Source organism: Barbatula barbatula (genome assembly GCF_947034865.1).
Source record: "Barbatula barbatula genome assembly, chromosome: 1".
In the NCBI taxonomy this organism is placed as follows: domain Eukaryota; kingdom Metazoa; phylum Chordata; class Actinopteri; order Cypriniformes; family Nemacheilidae; genus Barbatula; species Barbatula barbatula.
Genome location: NC_136766.1, coordinates 32995771 through 33020460, shown reverse-complemented (window position 1 = coordinate 33020460; position 24690 = coordinate 32995771). Strand labels below are relative to the sequence as shown.

General features: G+C 38.7%; 1 protein-coding gene across 1 annotated transcript in view; it reads left to right on the top strand.

The window, feature by feature from the left end:
* ntrk3b (neurotrophic tyrosine kinase, receptor, type 3b) overlaps positions 1-17107 on the top strand; it is a gene marked incomplete at its 5' end in the record, with an annotated part of 79666 nt that extends 62559 nt beyond the window's left edge. Inside the window, 5 exons of the mRNA XM_079451397.1 lie at positions 7141-7271; positions 8455-8627; positions 9319-9562; positions 14841-14999; positions 15700-17107. Of these exons, the coding sequence (XP_079307523.1) occupies positions 7141-7271; positions 8455-8627; positions 9319-9562; positions 14841-14999; positions 15700-15885 (893 nt within the window). The 3' untranslated portion in view covers positions 15886-17107. The remainder of the gene's footprint in view (positions 1-7140; positions 7272-8454; positions 8628-9318; positions 9563-14840; positions 15000-15699) is intronic.
* Between the last annotated feature and the right edge of the window lie 7583 nt (positions 17108-24690).

Here is a 24690-nt window from a genome sequence, read left to right as displayed (position 1 = left end):
TTGTGTGTACAGTTTTTCTCTGTAACCATTTACAAGTCAGCATATGGTTTAAAAGTAATCTAGGTTACAGCCTTTAGTTAACTCTTTTGTCGCCAATGCAAAATTTTCGGTCACAACGCTTCCTTGCAGTTAGCGGAAATTTCCGTCAATTCATATTTTCACTGTTATATAGTAGGAGGCGCTGTTACCCATCTTCTGAAAGGCTGCAGCATACTGCACACTACGATCCAGAAACAACAAATAACTGATCTGTTTTAATCATCGTTTTAAAGCAAATCTGTGTCTTTGACAAACAAAACTCAGCTTTTTGTTCACGATTTTGTATCTTTTGAAGAAACGTGAAGGTGTGTGTGAGTATATTCATATTTACGTAGATAAAAATATTATCTACTATTAAAAAAAATGCTGGCACTGGCTGGAAGCTTTAAAAAGGTGCAAATCACAATGCACATCCACAGTTCTACCAATAAGACCAAAAAACATTCGCTAGAATCCATATAAATTTGTGAGACTGTATAAAAACACAAAAAGAAAATTCACAATATCCTTGTTGAATTGAGCTCGCTTCAAACCATTTACTTACATTATGCAATTACTGTAATGTCATTTACTGTTTCGATAGCTTATTCGCACCTATTTTGCAATTACAATCGAGTTGTGCTGCATTCGGTTATTCTCTTTGTCGTGGCCCACTCAGTCCTTTTCAACTCAGGTTGAACTCCGTCCTGTTTGTAGGGTTTTACTTCATCTGGCAGGGAAACTGAGATCTCAGCCTCTCATGTGGATATGCCGTTGACTCTTCTGGGTGTATTTGAAGGGTAGATTCTTGTGTGTCGCGCTTGTCGCCTGTAGGCAGACCCCAAGGGCATTAACTGCGCCTCAGGACACGGCACATAAACCAGAGTCTGTGTGAACACAGCGGTTCTGTGTGTGCATGTCGACTGGCCACTGTAATGGAACCTTAATGTATATTAGAAAATGTGTTCGTTCTCAGAGCTGTCATTTATCAACATATCCATATGGCCACACATGCCTCTGCAGCGCTCTAAACTCTGACGCATTTTAATTTCCTGGAAGGTTTCTTGTTGTGATTCACATGACAGTTGTCCACATTAAACTTATGAAGAGAGCTTTCGGACCTAACCCACAATAAAAAGAGGATCACAAATAAAATATCTGTTTTATCTTAGGTTTTTTCCTAAAAGCAATGGGATCCAATAGAGCAGAAAATGAGTGTTTTGCTTGTGTTTTTTGAAGAGAGAGACGTACTTTTACTATATTCAAGTAGATTTTGTCAGGTATCAGCACTAGTGTGGTTATTTTGGAAAAATACTTAAAGCATAGATCATACTTTTTACTGTAGAAGTGTTATTTTTTTAATGTACTTTATTATAAAAATGTACATGTATTTCTAAAAGTGTAATTGCGTAAAAAGTATGCGACTGTATATGCTTTCAAATGTACTTGAGCGAAAAATAGTAGTACTGTCCACCTCTGTATTTTTGTTTTGTTTTCCAGTAAAAAACGAAATGTTAATTCACAATACATTTACCTCAATCGAAATTATCAAGATATTAAGTCTTGTTTTCTAAGATAAAAATAGAGAGAGTTCAAGTGATAAAAACAACAGTTTCAATCATTTACTTGTCATTTCAAACCTGTATGACTTTCTTCAGCAAAACACAAAAGAACACATTTTGAAGAATATTGTTAACTGGACCACATTCACTTGTATTGGTTTTGCGTCCATACAATAGAAGCGAATGGGCACCAGTGCTCTCCGGTTACCAACGTTCTTCAAAATATCTTCTTTTGTGTTCTGCGTAAGAAAGACAGTCATACAGGTTTTTGGGTTTAATGCATAAGACATGAGAAAGACATCTGCCAATTGGGTTGAAGTATGAAGTCCTTGATCTAGTTGATTTTTTTACCAAAAAAAAAACAATGCTTGATACCTTAGGTCTTTCTGCTGTTCCAGTAAATGTACCTTAAGGTTGTTTTATATATTTGTACTGGGAAACAAGACAAAAATACTAAGAGAGAAATCCCTTTTTTGTAAAGAGAAGAGATGGTCAAAAGATGGACAAAGTTGATATTAAAAGAGCAACGCGTGAGCAATAATAATCGGGACTAAATGCCTCAAATGTGTAAATGTAGTTGGTCGTGTATTATTAATAACCTACACATGATTGTCTTGGTGGACAAACCCAAGGAGAATGCTGTCGTCCATGACATGTTCTCTTTTATGCATTGCTGCTGGGATTTACAACTGAAAACATAGCACGCCCTGTCCTCCTCCAGTATATAAGGCACAGGAAAGCCATGGCGCTTGTCTCACATGCAGGAAACTGAAGATCATTATTCACAGAGCACTATTCCTGAAGGAAGGCAGTGCACAAGCGTTTACTGCTATCTGCTGTGATCTCACAGGCTATAAATACAAGCTCCTGACTGTGCATTGTAAGCATGCATGATGTTAAACAGTGAGCTGCTGACTGAGGCTCATTTATCAAGACTCTGCGCCTTCAGACCAATCATATATCGAAAAGAATCAATACCGAAAACAGGTAAATAGACTTACAAATGAATCAAATTCATGCAAAAGCATGACATCAGGAAATATTTCATCAGTCATCCATTTTATTTTTTAAATTAAAGTTTAGTTATCTAATGAAAGAATTGACTTTGTTTGCACAACATAGATCTTCATGTGAAAGATTTTTATATCACATGAAACATTTTACCACGTTATATATATGTAGACAAATAAAAGTATAACCTTGAGATGAAGTAGAGCGGTGGATATCTTACCGACCAGGGCTGCATTTCCCAAAAGCATCGTAAGCCTACGTTGAACGTAGCTCCATTGGTGACAATGGTTCTTAGATCAGCTTAAGGTTACGATGCTTCTGGGAAACTCAGCCCTGGTTGGTAAGATTGTTCACGTCACCACTTTTGTATTAAAGTAAAGCAACTGACTCTCCGCGAAACCCCGCCAACCTTCGTTCCTGTTGAAATGTCCGACAAGCTTTCGGTATCAGCCGTGCGCTCCCATTGTAAATTTGCACTCTCGTGGGAAATAGTGAAGGGTTTCCGGAAAAATGACACGCTGATTTCAGAAAGAAAGGTCTGCAATATGCATTCGAGGGATACATTCAGGATTTTAGATTACCGTAACAATAATCATACCTATATCTGCATCCACACCAGCAGACGATAACGTTAACTTATGTTAATTCTACACTCGTGTGATACAGTAGGCTACCACTGTCACACAAATGGATGTATAGCTAACCTATATGTGGTGTATGAAGTGTTAATATGCTTACAATTTGTAGTAATGACAATTTTAGAGCGAGAGTAACTTCGGGCAGAGTTTTGGTTGGCTGTAATCCTTCTTTGTGAAAACAAAAGTAAACTTTAAAAAATGTGTGCAGTACAGAAAACACCACTTCCGAAGGCCTCTGTCTGTAATTCGTACATTAATGATTTCAACAATATCGCGTCTCGTATCTGTATTGGTATAGTTGTGCTGTTCTCCTTCATTTGGAATGATTTTTAAAAGTTATAACTTAGTTATCGTTTATCGTTATAGTGTGAACGTCCATCTATTTTTGAATATTAATAACCAAAACTCTACTACACCAGGTTTGTCGGACTGGTTTGTTTGTTCGGACAAAATGTCGATCAGTCGTGGGGGGGACATAATATAGGCGTTACGATTGGTCAGATACGCTTGTCAATCAAACTGCTTGCGAAGTCAATCCGTTTCTCCTGCTTCATCAGATTTGCCACACTATATCCAACCATAAATGCGTTATGTTTATTACACAGAAGATACGTCCATCTCCCACCTACACCTTCATTGTTCTGGACACAATAACTGTGATTGTGAGTCAAAGGACAAAGTCTATATAGTTCAATTTCCGAGAATTGTTTAAAAAACATTTACAGTAAAACGTCAGTGCTTTGACGGACAACCACAACCAAATTACACAACCAAATATACTGTAGAAAAAAATAAAACAATGAACTTTGGAGCGAATAGACAAATCACGTTTGTTTTTAATCTCAGGATTTAATGCATTTGATTTAATCAGTTAGATATTGCAGGTGTGGATTGTATTACCATAGATTAAAGCAAACTGTTTTCTCTAGCAAAATGAAAAACAAACAAATCTTCAGATATGGATTTAGCTTTTAGGGTGAGTTATGCACTCTCTTGAAAAAGAGACTCCAGCTTATTGTAGGAGACATGTTGGTGTAAGAGAATACACATGTGACATCTGCTCACTGTTTATCGATTTACGTTATTTAGAAAATAATACAGCAATGTATTTTTCACTGCGGTCAGTCTTCACTGAAACAAACGCGACTTCTATCGTGTGGACACAAAACCAATGCAAGTCAATGGGGACCAACTATTTTCTGTTACCAGCTATTTTCTTTATAACGTCTTTTGTGTTCTGCGGAAGAAAGATAATCATACAGGTTTGAAATGACAAGAGGGCTTGTAAACAACAGAATATTCATTTTGAAGGTGAACTATCCCTTTAAGACCTTTATACCGTATGTGTATTTCCTCTCTGATACGCACTCGATAAAGGATTATGAAAGTCGAAACCAAAGATAAATAGACAAATTCACTTTTATAATTCTCACAAATGGCGCTTACAGTATATTCTGTTACGGTGATAATGTGAAACTCTTGTTTTTATATTGCATATTTGCAGCTTTATTGCTTAAGTAAGTATGGACAGCACAATTCCTGACCGCAGATAAAGAGTTTCATTTCCGCGAGCATAGGCTTTTTTCATTTCATTCTCCGAGAACTGACACAGACTTGGTCAGGGTGAGCAATAAATGTGTGATGGTGAGTGCAGGGATATTGCTTTTTAATTCAGAGGCTTCCACAACACGAACTGGGTAAATAGGCCGCGGGGAGAGCCAGGCACACCGGCAAGGTGGAAAGCTGAAGGTTAAGGTAATGCATCCCGGGCGCATGTGTAATTGTTTACTCAGAGGACGGGACAAACCCGGCAGAACGGCTGAATGTAAACGAGATTCTCAGGATGGGAACGGACTCGTTCTGATCTCTCTTGTTCTTGAGAGATCACTGCACAGGATACTACATGCATGTCTCCTTTTGTCTATGAATGTGATGAATATGATTTGTCGCTCTGATGGTTATAAGCGGTTTACTGCTTCTGTTCTTTAATTTCCCGACTCTCTGGTCTCGCTTTTTCCACCGTACCATCTCATAGAGCTATAAAGACCAAATAAAAAAATAAGCATTTCATGGGGGGCCCGGTGAGCAGTGCCCCCAATTCTGTGCTTCCACGGGTGCAAAGGATAAACGTCCGCTGTGTTTGTTGAACCAAAACATGTTGATTTGTAAAAATGTTTGTGGCATCACAATAGCAACCGTTTCATATTCATAGAGGAAAGCAAATCAGTCTTCCACAAACTCGCGACTCCTAATATGCACAACAATAGGCATTTTAAATGATACGCAATGTAATTCAATTACATATGTTAGATTTTAAAAATAAACCGGAAGTGCTTCAGGACCGGTTTTACCTCTTGCGAAGTGTTCTCTAGCGGAGACATTCATTTCACTATTAGAACTGATCTGGGTAAAGAGAGGTTTGTTGTATCGCAGTCACATTTTTGCTTTTACTACTTTAAATTCACACAAACAATTGGAAAGGATAATGAACATGGGTGGCACAATATTGCGAGTCCCAGGTGAGGTTTGGACAGATGGTGAACAGAGACCTTTTACTCTCATTTGCATCGCACTCGTTTTGTTTAGAAAAAAGAGAACCCGGAGACCAGGAAATATGCAGAAAATATCCAGCTGCGACAGTGAAACGCCATCTGTATGGGAGCTGACCTTTTACACAATGCGAATAACTCGCGATTGAAGCCTTTATTTACACATGTACACATATGCAAAAACACAGACACTTATTTCATGTCACTCCTGTTTATGGCACTCATTTTGGGTACCTCTTCCTATGGGACATCACGGTGGTATTATTTGTATGAGTGTGTGCCTTGGTCTTTGTTCGGTCATGTATAACACACACTAATGAACTGAACGGTTGTTTTAAAAAGGACACATATTGAATCCCCGAACACAATTTTTCACCTGTTATTCTTCAGAGGGTAAAATGACAGAGGCCTATTTTCTGTCATCTTTCAATCATCACAGTTCTCAAACCAAGCGTTAAAATGGGGATCCTGCAGGTCAAGATAAAACATGGAAGCTGTGATGGCAGCTGTAACAGCTGTTATTGTATTTAACAGCTGGGATTTAAATGCCATACTGTGCGTCAAAAGCGAACAGGTACATGTGGTGTGAAATGACTATGTGGGATAAAGAATGAAAGGTTTCATGTACAGTATATGAAACGTTATAAATTGCTTTAATATGCTGAGGTGTTTCGGTATTTCTACTCCGCTCATATTGATGACTTTTCTGGCACCATCATCTTTATTCTATATCTCAATTTATTATAGTTAATTTGGGTTTATGAGAGAATCTATGTTTTGAAAGTTGTGTCCCTGTGTCGACCGTCGTACCTACAGCACTCTTCCTTTTTAGAGCGATCTATAAATCAACTAATATAAACCTATAAATCACAACATTGACCCTCTTTTCTTTTTTGAACTCCGCTTAAGGAAGTACAAAAGTATTCACTATAAGTATTTGTAATCTTATCATTTTAAATTATAACTTGTTCTGTTGTTAATGGAAAATTAATTCATTGCACTTTACAACATAAGTTCGCATTTATTCAGATAGTGCTCATATAGCATGTTTTAAAAGACAATAAATGTAGATAATACAAATGATCATTTATAAAATGGGGGAAAATGAATTTCATGTTTCAAACAGAGATGGCGATATAGAGGCAAAAGTTGCAGATTGTAGCTTTAAAAAGATAAAAATGTGTCACATTAAAAAAGGCCTGTGCTTCGCAGCACGACCCGTTTGAGATTCAATATGTCATGACTAAGGAAAATGGCAATTAACAGTGATTCAGACTCATTTAGAAGTATTACTGTGGGATAACCTTGGAATACAGAAGACGACTGTAATAACCAGCAGTTTTCTTCCTCTGTGTCTCTCAGATGTGCAGCACATTAAGCGGAGAGACATTGTTTTGAAGAGAGAACTTGGAGAGGGGGCTTTCGGGAAAGTATTTCTCGCCGAATGTTACAACCTCAGTCCCACCAAGGATAAGATGCTGGTAGCTGTCAAGGTGAGGGACGGGTTTGCTATTTAAAGCACTTTTTCTCAGAATAAATGCATTTGTCTTGTGAAGTACATGCTGGAAATGGTGCAGCGTACGGCCTGTGTCTTTAATTATTAGTCACTATGTAAGTGTGCGTTTGATGTATTATTGTCCCCCAAACTCAAAAGAAAAAGAACATTTTTGCTTGAATACAATACAGGCAATTTTAGGAACACACCGTAAGGATATTTATACGACGGTTAGGTGCGTTAGATGTTTTTATTGCATGAATTTCCTTAGCACGACAAATACAGCTTTGCTGTAGTTGCAAATGTACTTGTTTTACTAATGTACTATTTTAATAATACTTATTTCTTTGTCTCAGCGGGCTACTGACAATTTGCTGAGCTAGTGAAATTTTCTTTGAATGAATGTTTTCTCATATTGAGGCAAGAACTATACAGTAATTGCATTTGGAAAACTTTCCGCTCTAAAAGTTTCAGATGCACCGAAACACAACCGCAATCTCCAGAAAAATCATAGATAAGGCATTAGGAGCAAACCGAGTATAAAAGTAAGTCTGGGCGACGATAACATTGTCTGGAACTACTTTGTAAGGCCAAAAACCATAATTGAACCATTAGAAAGTGCTCTGCGCATCCTTACCGCCTCCTTTAATTCAATGTACCGCCTCACCAGAGCTGCCTATTGAAACTATTACATCAAAAAGATAACTCCAAAAATGCTCCAGTGTCATGAGGATATCGCTTTATGAACCCGGGGCTTCCGGGCCGCTTCCTCGGGCAGAACACAGAGGGGGCTGTATTGAGCTAACAGATCCCCGACAGAATAGAGTGGCTCAGCATCTGTGTCATATACGCCGTTTTCTCTCTATGCCTCCCTCGGCTTGTGTCAGAGCGATCGGGGGAATTCTGTAATTAAAATCAAATTGCGCCATGTGCTGTCGAGGCCGAGTTATAATTTCATTGAAAGGAGCAGGACTCACGACGAAATGTGTGAAGCAAATTGTCGGAGGGGACATTTTTAGCACTGGTGCCACACAGGGCTTATTTCGCAAGGCTATTTAGTTGCCGATCCAATTATCAGGCAACTAAATGATATTGTTGTGTTTTTGTAATGGTTTACTCTTTCGGTTTTGACACCGTTTAAAGGCGCACGCATTACGTGGAGCATCTGTTTGTTCTTTCAGACTCTCAAAGACCCGACGCTAGCGGCCCGAAAAGACTTCCAGCGAGAGGCTGAGCTCCTCACTAACCTCCAACACGAGCACATCGTGAAGTTTTACGGCGTGTGTGTGGACGGCGACCCTCTCATCATGGTGTTTGAATACATGAAGCATGGAGATCTCAACAAATTTCTGAGGTAATGACGTTTTTAGCCGTATACAGTTCAGGAAAGTGAACGCTATGGAGAATTGACTCTGTTTACCGGAAGGCAGGACTTCTGTCTCTAGAGCGTCTGTTTTGCCCCCCTTGACTACCATAGTTGGAAAAATACAATGGGAGTCAAAAGTGCCCGAGAACTGTTTGCTGTCCTACATTCTTCAAAATGTCTTTATGTTCAACAGAACAACATAAAATGATAAAGTAAATTTTCCTACTATGGGAGTCGATGGGGGGCAAAATCTGTTTGGTGAGTAAATGATGACAGAATTTTCATTTTTGGGTGAAGTGTGCCTTTAAATCAAAATGACGCTTTCTTCGCCTTAACATACTCACTTGAAATTAGACAGCTTTACAGGATTAAAGGATAAGCAAATTATTTATTTTATGAGACTAAAAAGCAGTGGGTTTAAACGCTTTGACCTTGTGGCCTTTCACATTGATGGGTAAATCTACTCAAATCCTTAACTTGACCCTTAAGTAAGAAACTAGAAATCTGGATGTGGCTCAACAGTGAGGGAGAAATACTTTTAAGATGTTACTCCCTGAAGGTTATATCAATTATGTTTTATTCTCATCTGATAAGCACAGATATGATCTTGTGGCATTTTTCATATCATAATAAATGTCAACCAGTTTTTTACATTTGTCTCGTTAATGTACCATATCAGAGCTCATGGTCCAGACGCCATGATCCTGGTGGACGGTCACCCGATGCAGTCTAACGGAGAGCTCGGCCTCTCGCAGATGCTTCATGTCGGCGCACAGATAGCGGCAGGGATGGTGTACCTGTCCTCTCAGCATTTCGTGCACCGTGACCTGGCCACCCGGAACTGCCTCGTGGGGAACGGGCTGCTGGTGAAGATTGGAGACTTCGGGATGTCCAGAGATATTTACAGTTCAGATTACTATCGGGTGAGTGTTCTCTTTTTTCACTTACCACTTTGGATCAGACACCGTGTTGGTAAAGGACCTTTTTAAAAGCATCATCGGATATTTTTCTAAAGATGTGAAAGTTATATCCCAAGGTTTAATATTTAGGGTTCAGGATGCATTCAGCATAAGTAATAACAATGTTGTGTATTATAAAGTATTCAGAATGAATGCATTTTTATTTTGTATTTATTAACACATACACATACATGTAAATATTTAGAAAACATATGCATTGTACTGTATATATTACTAGATTTATGTGGTTGAGGCGGTCGAAAGCTGAAGGTCTCGCGAAGGCCAGAACCTGTCTTACGCACACATCCACAAGCTAGCGAACAGTGTGCAATATTGACAAAAGTGAGCGATTACGAAATTATAACCGCATTGGACACGATCACTGTGTCAAGTGATTATAAATAGCGGATCCTGCCAAGCACGTAATCCACACATGGCGAGTCATATTGACGTCTGCTGTCCTCTGGGGCTCCAGTGTCTGGCCGTGGGAACAAAGCATGAAGAGCCAATGAGAGATTGCTTTTTATCAGTCACCAATTCAACCGACGTTGTGAAGACATGATGGGTGGTACATCGACTTGCTGTCAGCTGTTGACTCACCAAATATTGCATGAGGGGTTTTCCCTGCTTGGAACCGGGTAACAGGAGAACTGAATGTCGTATGTTAAGGCTCGAAGGAAACGGACTTCCAACGCAAAAAATGAGTTTCATACTGTGCATTTTTATCTTGTTTTCTAGTACGTGAACATTTTAAAATCAAGACAAATGTACGTGACAAGGAAAACGACTCAACATATTTTTACAATATTTTTGGCAAATTATTTGGACATTGTTTTATTTAAGAATTGTTCGATATTTGTAAGACAAAAATGCTGAGTAAGAAATTCATCTTTTGCACTGTAGATGTCGTCTTGTGTTGTCCTGACGCATTGTCCTAACCCACAGATGAGGTCTCCTTAATATCTCAACGATTTCTCCTAGACAGAAATGAGACGAAATGGAGAGCAAATGAAAACATTTCAATCTTATGTCTCAGATATTTCTACTGAGAAGAAAAGAGGTAGAAATCCATTTGAGTTTCAGAAGAGATCTCAACAATGTCTCAAACTGAGCTCAGGTTTGTCATCAAAAGTCAATATTATTGAAGATCTCAATATGAACTCAACCATTTCTCATCAAATTGACCTCCACGGTCTACATTCAGTGCACACCTCCATACTCTTCGTGGATTTCAATAATCGTATCATTTGTTTTTTTTAATTATTCCTCGACAGTTTTAGGAAAAACGTCGGTGACTAAGTTTATCCTTAGATGAAACACAACCGAGAAGTCTTTCAAATCTCCTAAACTATGAAAGAGCAATAAGATTTCGCTCTCCTCCACAAATACCACTCGTAATGCTGTACAGTACAATTTTGTGACAGTCCATTATTTCCATTTAAACGTACTCAACAGTTATGGGGTTTTAAATGGCTTGATAAATCTGTTATCGCCAACTGATGTATGAATCTCTTTCTCTCGGTACGAAAGCGTAAATGTCCAGGGAGTCGCTCCAGTGGGGCTGTAATCCATTCCCCCGCTTTGCTCTTCATACCCATAATCCAATCTGCCCTTCCACCACTGAGCCACAGACTATCCAGTAATCCAGTTTTTCAAACTAGCAAACGTAAAAAAAATCTGTTCTCTCGTCCCTTCAGCCCTGAGAATGGAAAATGGCCAGAACGATTATATTCTTCTCCAAGTTCATTGTATGTTATATGGCCTTATCAATTTCAGCCATGCAAGGATAATTGCTCCAGCTTCAACCACAAAGCAGAAGGTGATCCAGGGTATTGTGGCTTGAATGATTGCTTAAGCTAATTTATTTGCTCGTCCTAATGAGGGATTTTCAAAGCAATTTGCATTATTTAAGTGACAAGAATTTGTGGGTGTGGATACACAGTAATTCCTCAAAGCTCACTGTTACTTGGCTTGTTTAAATTGGCAATGAACAACTTTACATGATAACATTTCAACCAGTTAAACTGAGATATTGTGTCAACGTTTACTCCCACATGATCAGATGAAGATCAGACCGTTGGTCTGCTGTCCTGTTATTAAGTGATCTAGACGTTGGACGTCGACAGGTGCTCTTTCATATATCAATGACATTTAATGGCGGAGATCTGAAACAGTTCAGCTGCGCGCAATTCCATGATCATTTGCGATTTATAGAATTCACATCGGATAGAGAGGCGTACGCTAGAGGGTGACACTTGAGCAGACACTTTTCAAACCTCTCCATCCTACAAAAAATATTCCCGAATCCCGCGAAACAACTTGGGAAAAATCCTGTCCCTTCCCAAACCCATAAGAATGACTCCTGTTCCCTTCGTTGTGTCCTTTTGGCCGGAATCTGCCAGTACAGATCACAGTGCCCACCTTAGTTAAGAAGACATCCTAAATATATTTTGTATGTTGCTTTATTGAACCGAAAGCCATCTTCAATTTGCGAAACTTGTGGAATAGTTGGCTGCTTAGCCGTTTGGTGCCTGCTTCCGCCGCAATGTGAACCGCGTCCAAGAGATGCTGCAAAAGATGCAACACGCGCACAAAAGGTCAAACACGTTCGTCTAGCTGGCGTTGACATAGAAAAACAATGGTCGAGTGGCGCCTCGGAATAAACACCTTCTCTTTGTCAATGCCCAGCCTGACACCGTACACGCACACACTCACAGCCCAAACTGTGCAGTAATAGCGAACGCGCTGTACAATAGTGAAAACAGGTCGCACAACAAAACACTCGCACAAATGTTCCCAAATATGCCGAATCAACGCCGGTGTTCGAACAAGCGCAGACAGTCTAAATGTTCAACCTCGAACATCTTGGCGTTTTTTACTGTCCAATCACAGTGCAGCGGTGACGGGATAAATACCAGACCCATCAAATGACGCGTTTGTACTTGTACAGCTGCATGTCTTTATAAAAATGTCTTTAGCCTGTTCCGTCCCAATCCCATGATTAATAGTGATTTTGTTTCCCATCCCGCAGGAATGCCGTGGGATTCCCGGAAAATTGTCAGCCTCTAGCGTACACGCTTTTTTTGTGCGTACAGAACTTAATACTGTCTACCATGTTTGATACATTGATGTGTAAAACAAAATGCTTAAAAGCTGCAATCTGTAGCAATTTTATAACATTTTTGGTTAAAGTTAAAGTACAAAAATGATCCATGTTGAAAACATGGAAGTTGAAAACATCTCCTCACACATATTCACAATAATAAGCTTACTGTATCATAATGATTTAAAAGAGTCACAATGAAAATAATCAATGACAACATCAAAACGTCTGTGTTCTATACGTACTTGATACTGTCTACCATGTTTGACATATTGATGTGTAAAATGAAATGCTTAAAAGCTGCAATCTGTAAAAATGTTTGGGTAAAAAATAAGCAAAATTCCGTTACTGAGCAAGGAAAAAAATTATGTTGAAAACTGTCTTCTTATTCACGCCTTACAATAGTGAGCTTATAATAATGTCAGGTAAGATTTTGCAAGAAAATTGACATCAGTTTGACGTGTTTTGAATTAAACCCACGTAAAGATAAATATGTAAATTCACATGCAACTTTATGTTTGAAACAGAAATGGGGATAGAGGGGTCAACGTCGTGGATTTACGTTGCAGCTTTAAGCATTGTTAAACATTTGAGCTGTTATTATGCTTCACAGACATATATTGTACATTTGAGCAAATATAGTAGGTTATGTGAACGTCTAAAATGTCGAACGGACGAAAGCGAACTTCTCTTCTGAATAGGGAAAATAGATCAGGTGAGAATTCACAGATACGCAAGTTGACTTGTACAAAAGGGTACGGTCATTTGAAAAAAGCAACAGTGTGACCACCCCTAAACCCCACCCCTACATCTGACATCACTGGGGCAAAAGCAAATCATAAAAACGTGTACGAATAAGAAACGACTCGCTGAAAATACAAAAAAATACATTTAAAAAGAAACAAAAGGACTGTGATTAACTAAACCAAATAACTATAACTTGCACAAAAACATCATTTGTAGATCACAGTTTGAAAAATACGCCATAGATGGACTAAGCAGAGGTCAGTACAGGAACTGACCTACTTGGGCTCTCCGACACGCGTACTCTATGGTCCATCATCCATTAGCCTTCTCTCTCCCGACCGGAAGTGAGATCAATGTAAGAGCAGACAACAAAGAGAACAGTAATTACAGCGAGACTTCCACGCTGAGCCGGAACAATAACCAGCCGTCCTACCCACATGATGAATGAAGTGAAATTGAAATGAATAAGAAATAGATTTCAGACTGTGCCGCTCTAATTGGAGGTGAGTGCAGGCACAACAGTAGTTTAATCTTATTAGTTCTTCTAGCAGAGGCCTTTAAACAAGGACAGATGAGCAAGACATGAGCAAAGGGGCTTACGGGATATTTTAAGATGATAAATAAGTTGCATTTAATTGTTTAATGTACGATTCTTGATTTCATAGTTTGCATTCATATTTTTCATGACAGCTTTAAAGGTTGACTGAAGTAAACTATGTTTTTGACTTTTTGTTTTAATATTGTATAGTAGCAGTAGGAGGGATATTTTTCTACTTTCTTTTCCCTGACTCAGAATTGAATTAAAAACTTTGCCACGTGACAATTGACACTGTGTTAAAGCTGCAATTCGTAACTCTTTTTGTTTCAAATAAATAAAAATCAGTTATTGAAAAAGTACATAAAAATCCTATTTAGCAATGGTAGGCTTTTAGTAATGATTTATCATTTTAAGATTCATCACATTAAGATATGTGAAGTGACCTGCAATTTTATGTTTTAAACAGAGGTGGAGACAGAGAGACAAACGTTACAGGTTGCAGCTTTAATATCCCGTTTATATGAATTAAACATGCAAACTAGGCATCTTGCGACTCAAAATACAAGCCGAGAGACTAAATGTGATGGAGCTTGTTGCGTTTTAGAGACCTCCAGAACCACAAAAAATATATATAATGGGACCTTTAACAGCACACTTGATAAACTAAATCAATTCTACATTTTTACATTTGAGATGTTTTGCCTGCAGAACACCCCTACATCCGCTCACCTGAAAGATGCGTTTGACCAAAGCAGCTTGCAATCACATCGTTCGTGCGTTGGCGTGCTAGAGAGGAGATGGAGCCGTTGTGGCCTCATAGGATGAGCCGTTCTGATGTGTAATCTGTTTCCCAGGTGGGAGGCCACACCATGCTGCCCATACGCTGGATGCCTCCGGAGAGCATCATGTACCGGAAGTTTTCCACGGAGAGCGATGTATGGAGCTTCGGAGTCATTTTGTGGGAGATCTTCACTTACGGAAAACAGCCATGGTTTCAGTTATCCAACAACGAGGTGAGCGAGCCGTTGATAAGACATGAGTGTGAATGTGACATTTTTAGAACGGAAGTGTGATCTTGTTAAGAAGGGCATGAAGCAGCTCAGATTCACCATATATTAGCACTGTTCCAAGACCTTGTGAGATTTATACCTATAGTGTATTTTTAGGGCTCTGAGATAACGGATTTAGTCAAACGATAAGGCGGAGAAGACAATATCACAATTCAGTGCGCCATTAAATATTGAGCAAGCACACAAAAAATCTGTGCTCTTTGTAATGATTTATAATTTGAGTTTTGCAAGAAATATCTTTTTTTATCATTTGACTTCACGTCAACTCCATCGAGTAACCTGGAATTTTATGCGTCAGACAGAGATGGCGATATAGTAACAAAATTACGGATTGATACATTTCCAGTATTTAAGCAGTCGTCTACTATTATTATATTTGTTAAGAACAAATTAGTATTTTCGTTGAGAACATATAAAGCACGCGGCACCATTATCAAAGTTGACCGAGGGACTCGTGTGCCGCCATGGCCACTATCAAAGCATTGAGAGTATCGTAAACTGCTGCAAATAAAAATGTCTCGCAGTCAGCCAAGGTGAAATAATCCGAATCTGCTTTTCAATAGATGCCTCCGTTCGTTCATAGCGCAGTGTGCCGAAATCAATTCCACCCCGAGCTCATTCCGTACTCTCTTTCTTTTTGCAGGTCATTGAATGCATAACTCAAGGTCGGGTTCTAGACAGGCCCTGCCTGTGTCCTAAGGAAGTGTACGACCTCATGTTAGGCTGCTGGCAAAGAGAGCCACAACAACGACTGAACATCAAAGACATTCAGAAGGTCCTTTACGCTCTGGGCAAAGCCACTCCCGTCTATTTGGACATCCTCGGCTGAGACGGGCGCTGCCAGTATCCAATCCAGGAGTAACCAAACGATCCCCGCATCGACTGGAAGAACACTTCGGAGAAGAACTTTAAGTGCCTGCAACCTTTTTTTCGATACACTGGGTATACATAAAACGAAAAAATATTTAAAAACAAACTTTTACATTTTGTTTACTGGTACAGTATATAGTGTACAGAATTATTCTACAAAGATGACGATTTTCTTAAAGTGATGGGGAAATTGCGCCAGGAATGTGTTGCCTTCGGTGTGGCGGCACCGCGTTTGAGATGCGGCGATTTTCAGTGTTTCATTTGATAGACATATATACACATATATATATGAATATATTTTTATTTATTCGGTTTCAGTTTGAAGGTGAAGTATGGGTGCCTGTCGTGTTTAGTGCTGTTGATATATTATCTTTTCGAGACGGCTGCTCTTTGGTTGCGCTCTGCTATCGGGATTACGTGAGGAAAGCCTTATTACTACGATTTTTTGTTTTGCCGATGCTGCGTTCAGCATCTTTTCTCTTATTTTTCTCGCAACTTTAATTTCATGAATTTAGCTCTCGAACGGGCGACTTTGAATCTTTAGCATACTAAAACATTGAGATATTTTCACTGTATGTGATTGTATATAGTGTACATTTACGCGTCGACCTGTTAACTTATTTTTTTGATGTGTTTTGGGTTTTTTTTTCAACACAAGGCTTGTGATGTAAACTTTGTGAAGGGCCAGCCAGGAGAGAATATAAATATCACACGGTATCTTAAAGCGAGCTCTCGCAGCTCTTTCAAATACAGGGTTTAATATTCATTGGGCGACGATGTTTTCCACCCGTCATGGCCGAGTCTATAAAACACTTTGCATCACCAAAACTCAATGTGGTACAATAGGAACTGAATAGCAGGCTTGATGTCACTCGCATCCTGAAAGGACACCTGTTTGAATTAATGTTTCTCAATCTTCATAGCATTCAATATCAATGCCACCGCATCTAAAGTTATAACAATTTCATGATGTTGTTGTCTGTAGCTAAAACAGTTCATTGTTATTTGAGGGGCTGTTCTTCTGAGATGTTCGTCAACGCAACGCCAAATGTTTTGGACATCAGGATTTCGATGTCGACGGATTCTCTTGCCTCTTTGCAGTTCCATGGATATTTGCAAACGACATATAAAAATGTATGTTTAGATTAAGTATTAAATAAATATCAGAACCTTGACAGTTCAAGTCTTCTCTGCTCATTGTTTTTCTACTGTTAGACTTTCACAAATGGTCCATATTACTATGATTTTTATTTGTTACAATGACGTTTCATGTTAAATAATTATGTGTCGAAGAATTATGCGTTTGGTTTTTTAATCTTTACCGTTTTATTTGTAAAATCCTGCTAGGATCATGCCTGGGTTTTGTTTAATCTATTCAATTATAAAACCTTACACAAAGTAAGTTTATTCAAGTGCTATTGGTATACGTATTTTACATAAAAAACAAGAACATATCATTTTAGTCCACTTTGTATGTACTACTTAGAAATATACTCACGATGACTCAAGTCTGCTTGACTTACACTCACTGACAGATGTTTACTACTAGAAATTGGTATACGTACTACATGAAGCATACTTACCTTAGGTATACTTTAAGTATATTACTTTACCAATGATGTACTTAATAACATGAATTTGAAGTATATACTTTTTGTAGGGGTACATAGAAACCAAAGCGAAATGCCAGTGAGAATTTCAATTTGCAGGCGAAATACGCTTGTCGTTACATGAATGTCAAAATACGAAATATTTTATGTTCCTTATTGAAATATAAAATATAAGGGAAAATTAATCGGTTGCAGAGACTCCATGTTCTGTAAATATAATTCCCTGTTCTGTTATAATTTCATCATTTACTGACCCTCAAGTTGTTCCAAACCCGTATAAATGATTGTTTACTGATTTTTAATGGATGTGGGAAACCAAACAGTTCTGGGGCACCATTGACTACCATAGTAGGCGTTTTCCCCAGAATGGTTTCTTTACAAACATTCTTCCGAATATCTTTCTTTGTGTCTGGCAGGTAGAATGATGACATGATTAAATACAATTCATGGGATGAAATTCATGACAGAATTGTCATTTTTAAGAGACATACTGTACATGCATGTTTGCCTCCGGCAGGCTGTTAATGGTGCGAACATTCTGGGAAGCAGCTGTTTAAATATCAGTATTACGTTCCTTAAGGGGGCAAAGATTGAGTACAACTACAGATGAACTAATCCTACATTCCCCATTTACGAGCTGGAAACAAATGTGCACTGTAATACATTTTTCTGCTTTATTGGGACATTCTGGATTAATATTCATGAAATCATCACAGATATGAGGTGCAAACTGTCAGTATTTAAGCGAAGAGACATACTGTATATTTATATTATATTAAATTGAAATGAAATTTAAAACAGCGACAGCGCTGCCAAGTGATAAGAGCGCCGCATTTAAAGCCAGTCATTACTCAAACAGCAATACGGCTCATTTTATGAATTTAGAAAGTTTGTACTGGTTTCCATCCAGAACTCATGCTTTAAAGGCTGATTTGTGTTTATAAAGTGCTGAAAATCCCAACCTCCGGTGAAGTTTAGAAGTTTTCTGGACAATACATGTTTCCTGTATTGGGTGTATAAGACGCCGTACGTGTTGGTCTGTTTCTTATAGTACATGCATTCTTGCCCAAATTTGTAGGTTTCAGAGCGTAGTGTTGGTGGAAATAACATTGTGGTCATACGAAGATTTTGCTAGGCAAAGAAAACGGTTTCGCCCGAGCAAACCTGTTTTAAAAGCGGTATATTTCGATCAGTGGCACCAGGGAACATTGTGAATTATTGCACACACGGTGAAGTATTACATTTATTCAATACTGCACGTTTTTCTGCCTTCCTGCTGGATCACCAGATTTGAGCGGATAAATAAAAAGGGCAAAGACTGTAGGTATTTTCTTCAAATCAGACTAACCAATGTCTTATAGTCAGAGACACCGATCCCAATACGGAAAAATAAAAACAAAGAGTCACGTCGATGGACCGCATGTACTGCTTGCTCGCATCACCCCAGAGCAATATCCAATTCCGGCGACAGGTGTTGACACCTAGATTAACCTTGGTTTGCAGGGAGCCGGGTTGCCGAGGGCTTATTAGAATGCACTGGGGATGGGCGCTTCACTCCTGGGCTGTAACCCTCCGGGGCTTTGCCCGTTGCTTGTGTCTGACAGCTCGGCTAAATGCCTGTGTGTGTGTGCAAACAATCTAAAAGGGGGTGTGTGGACTGCCGCAACATCGCAGTACTACACACAGCCGTGCCCAATCACACTTCAACCCTGTTTGTTGCTACAGGAGATGATGGCGCTCACACTTCAGTTGAAGGAGGCTCACATGCCATCTCTGAACACTGAGAGCCGTTTTCATTTTGTTTCATATGCTGATGAATGGCTTTAAAAAATGTTTGGCTTTAAAACTCAATAACATGATATTGCAGGTCGCTTTATATACGTTGCGTGTGTGGAAGTCAAAATGACTTTTCTCATTCCAAAGATGAATCGATGTACTCCAACGTGTCTTAAAAATATCTTGATCTACATTTAGGCTCATTCTCTGAGATTCCGTATGTCCAGCTACAGATAATAAGGGATGATGTACATTTGGCCTGATATTAATGCAAAATAAACCCAATATAAACAGTACAGAATGAATTCAGGATAAAAAATGCAACGCTTTATGTCTCAACTCCACGAACGATTTAGATTGACTAGATCACTAAAATGGCCTTTTGATCAGAGTGGAAACCAGCTATTCCAGTCATTCATTGAAATGTTCATAGCTCAACCATCATGTCCCATCCACTACATGCCAGGGATAAATTGTGTGCAAATATTGCAAATATAAGGTGCGTCCCACATTGTATACTTGTGCACTATTCTACGCCAAGAACTGTATAACTAGTGCGAGTGTGTTCGCACTGACTTCTGATTTGCCTTCAACCCACGTATAAGTAACCTGCAATTTCATAGTTCAAACAGAGATGGCGACATAGAGACAGAAGCTACAGATTGAGGCTTTAAAAAACGAATGTTTCTCGACTTAATTGTAAATGTGTCCATGCGCTTATCTGATGGAATTTACGCTTCAAGCATTGAGCCTGAACGGCTTATAAAAAGGGCTTACTTTCGCATCCTCACAAAGCATTTGAATAAGCGTTTGCCAGGTATATTAGTTAACATTTACTCATCTGAGAACTTTAGTTGCCCAGTTATGGGTTTCCAAAGCATGCCAACACCAGGTGCTGCACCGATGAACATAGATTTAAACCCGCCAAGCCGAATTCTGTGTCGGTTTGGCCAATTGAAGACGTTCAGATGAGGAGACAGAATCTCATAGTCTCTCGCAGTGATGCAAAGCAGATTGATCAATGTGCCTGTCACATCCGCTGCCTCTGCGGATCTATGTTTCTTAATCTAATTAGCTGGCCATGACTTTATGTTGCCTGTCAATCGCTGGACACCACGTGAAGGTCAAATTCTCCTTCAGAGGTGGAGTCAGACCAACAAATATGCAACTGCGGTATTTTCGTTTGCATCACATTTTTATGATTTACCTTTCACTGGATAATATGGCATTATACATTCAGACATGACTGCGCACTGTTATATGATGCAAAACTCACTGCCGCAATATGTAAGCAATAGTGATGCTTACCGTAGAAGGCTAATATTCTGTTATGTCTTATTGAAGTATTACAAATGGACGAATGCAGAGAAAATAGAGATTGAATGACATCAGAGTCATGTCGATCTACTCTGTGGTTCACACTCAAAGCAGTCACGGCCAGCGAGAAGAGCGCAGTAGACGGTTCGGGTGGCGGAGGCCTCTCACCTTAAAACCGCAAGTCAACGTGCGCCAGTCAATAGCTCTGCCTTTCAAATAGCACATCCATCTGGTCCTCAAGTCTCTTTTTTGGTACGAGAAGATGCATCGCTCCTTCGACGGGGTCAGAGCTCCCAACAAAAGCACTCTTACGTGTTCTTTCTCCACGAGAAAGCTGAATAAATGATACTTTCCTGCTAACAAAAATGCAGCTTTTCTATTTTCATCGGCGCATGAATAATAATAAAGGAAGCTGTAAATGCATGGTGCCGGCAGTGGGGAGCGCACACACACATTCAGCGCAGAGGTGCGAGGGAACTAAAATGAATATAAGTATGCAAACTCAAAGAATTCCTAAAAGGATTTCAGAACTACACCGGCATCTCTTTGGTAGCGCATTATGGAGAATTTGTGCATTCCTGCAAAAATATAAATGTCAAGCAATGATAAAGCTATTTACCCTGTCACACCGGTTTCATTGGCCTAATGGGAATTTCCGGACTAAATGGGACTGTATGAGCCCTAACAGTGTTGCTCTTTGATCTTCTAACATACCCGTCATTATGAAATGGTCAGTTCTGGTTCTTGATTCTGATGGCTTGAGTCGAGATCCTTATAAAACATCCTGATTTATAACTGCTTAGATATCACTTTATTTACTTAATTAAAGGTAGGACACGTAGCGCTATAATAAAGCAATACGCGTTATTATGGCGTCACATGTTGCCCATCAGTATTCAGAACAGACCTCACGGTTCGTAATTAGACCTGCGGCTGAATCCTAACGCCTCTTTTCCACAGTCAATATGAGTCAACATTCACCGTCCTATCGGTCACCCCCGCCACCTTACACTGTAACTAATCGACTAAATGTCGTAACTGGCAAACAGGGAACCACTAATTGACCTGCGCTGGATTCATCAGTGATTACATTCACCCACTAATTTCACACCAAGATGAACATAAGATTAATGAAATGTGTTTTTAAAGGGACAGTACACCAAAAGAATCTGTCGTATATTTAGCTAAATGTGGTTGAAAACTTGTATAAGAGTCTTTCTTCGGTGCAAGAGTGGTTTTGTGTCCATATACGCCAATGGGGCCGATGTTTCGTCAACATTCTATCAAATTTCTTTCTCCTTTGGGAATATGACCAAAGGCTGTTTTATGTATTTGAGCCAGAAATTGCCTTAAAAATGTAAAACTTTTATATTTACTGAAGTAAAAAGTGTGACAACTTGCCCCAGCATTCTGTCTTTAAGGATAAGTATGGGCACGAAATGCTTAACAACAGTTACCAACACTTAGAAAGTTGAACTGAATGGGTTAAAGATTAAATGAGCTTCATGTCTAATCTGACACATATCACAAGTTTTCCCAACACAATCTCACGACAAAAACGTAACTATTTTGCCATGTGGCTATTTTTGGCTAATTCGTATGAATCGGTTCGATTTCTTTCGTACATTTGGTACGATTTGCTCTCGTGCTTTCGTTAGGGGTTGGGCTTCGTTATTGCTTTTTTTCTAGATATGGTCCGTTTTTTTCCGATTCAGTATGTACAAATGAATACACATATGCCACCTCGGGAAATAGTTACGAATTCCCGTGAGATAAGTTTGGTTTTGCAAAGGAATTTATTTGGCACAAAAAATAGCAAGCTGAACATGGAATTGAATTAAAACTTCTGGAAACAAATTTAACAAAAGTTAGTAATTACACTTTATTCATTAAAACTGACTTCTGTGCTAAATTTAACAACGCAACAATTCTGAAAAACACTTAAATTAATTTGGTCTACAGGAATATTTTTTTATTTTCCTTGATGAAAAAGAACGCATCGTTGTTACTGTTTTTGTTGGCTTTTTTGAAACAAGAGACAAATGAGTTAAAAATAACTGTACTAACACACTATAACACATCAAATATCATTCAAATCACAGTCTGATCCCTTTTTTGCAACGCACACAAGCAAACTATTTGTATCTTTGTGTACCTTTGCATTGAGCGTAACTATATGATGCTTTCTATAGGGCACTCACCATATTTTGTAACAACTAACAGTGTGTTAACATGTAAAATTATGTTAATATAAGAAAATAAACAGCTAAACAGCTAACCGTACTATATTGGATTTGGTACTATATCTAATTTTCTGAAGTGCTTATGGCTCAAATAGTGGCTGAAGAGAGTGAACTTCTGCTTTCTCCATGCCTTTATACTGAAATTATGTTGATTTTTCAATGTCAGCAGGCGGTTTGACCCCAGCCATCCCAAAAGGACATTACCATTCATTACGACACTGGAGGTTAAATAGAGTAACAACTTAATCTGATTCATCTGACACATTTTCACTTTTAATTTCTCACATACGCTGCGCCGGTTATCCTTTTCATGACCTGCCGCGTAATTCATTATTTTCTTTGCAGAAATGCACGTTGGTCTGAGATCAGAGAATTTCGATGACTCAAATTTCCACTTAAAATATAAATGACTGTACACCGATGACTACACCGGCTTTTGATAGATGCATTTCATCCACAAATACTCGACAGTCCATCATGCTACAGTTTCTTTCATGCAAAAACAACAACATTGAAATCATGGGAATAGTGAAACAGACCGGCGGAGTGACAAAGTGTAAACATCCAGATCTTCACAGAGCTCCCGATATTCTCTTAATGGTCTCTCATCCTCTACGTCTTTAATAAGTTATGCTTAAGTGCTTCAGCTCAGAACACAGCTCAGTGTATCTTTCTATATCTGAAATACAATATATAATTCAAAGCACAGAACAGGTAGGGAAAAAACTTTTGTGAACTTCCTTTTTCTTTCTCCAAAAAGTCAGAGAACTCCTTTTGTGTGGATGTACAGAGTTATGATATAGAAGGATCTTGGTATGTTTTCAGACGTGTACGGTTACATCAATACCTCATATAGGTAAGATTTTCTTTTTAGATCCGAAAACAAATATGATATGATGATTTGTATCATGGCTGAACTGAAAGAAGTATGGTTTGCAGGATTACTCCTGTATCGTTATTGTCATCTACATTACCGTGGCTGGAATAAAGTTATACTCGAAGCCTTAAATATATACTCTGACAAATAAATAAACCACTACCATTAGAATCCATTTACAGTACATTAACTACAGGAACACCTCTGTGATTAAGCGTCGGCTCAAGGGTGCAATATTGATCTCAGAGCGGATGCTGCATATTTTACCTGCGTGTCGATATACCACAGAACTGCTTTAACTGTATGCAGCTTAAAAAAAGACTTACAGAAAATGAGTTTGAGCTCATGTATAGTTCATTTATCATAAAAATGCGCTTTGTCATCGAATAAATGAGTTTGATGTGTTGATTTATAAGATTGCACGGAAACATGATCTTGTGATTTTACTTGTGTTTATTCAACCTAGATGCTTCAAAAAGAGAAAGACAGGAGGTTAGGGTGGGGCATATTGACTGGCTCCTCCTCTATTTTAATAAATAGCCAATAGCATTTGGTTTTGGTTAAAGCCTGGAATTTGACGAGAAGCTACTGCTGCGTTCACACCAAAACGTCTTAAGAAGACACCAGGTGACATTCTATTCTTTACAAGTGCGTTTAAAGGTCCACTATGTAATGTTTTGGAAGATCTAGCGACAGTAATGCAATGTAATATATATCATATAATGTACTCGAATAGAGCGTTTCATCAAATGGGCGTGACTTAAGTACCGGTCTGTGTTTGGCTAGTGTCTAAAAATATAACTATTTATATTTAATTTAATTTATGTTAATATGAATTGCTATTTTATTGTATCATAATTTTATTAAATAAACAATTCATTGAATGTGTCCCATAGTTTTGTTGGCGAGACGAGCAACAAACTTTTGTTTGTTATCATGAA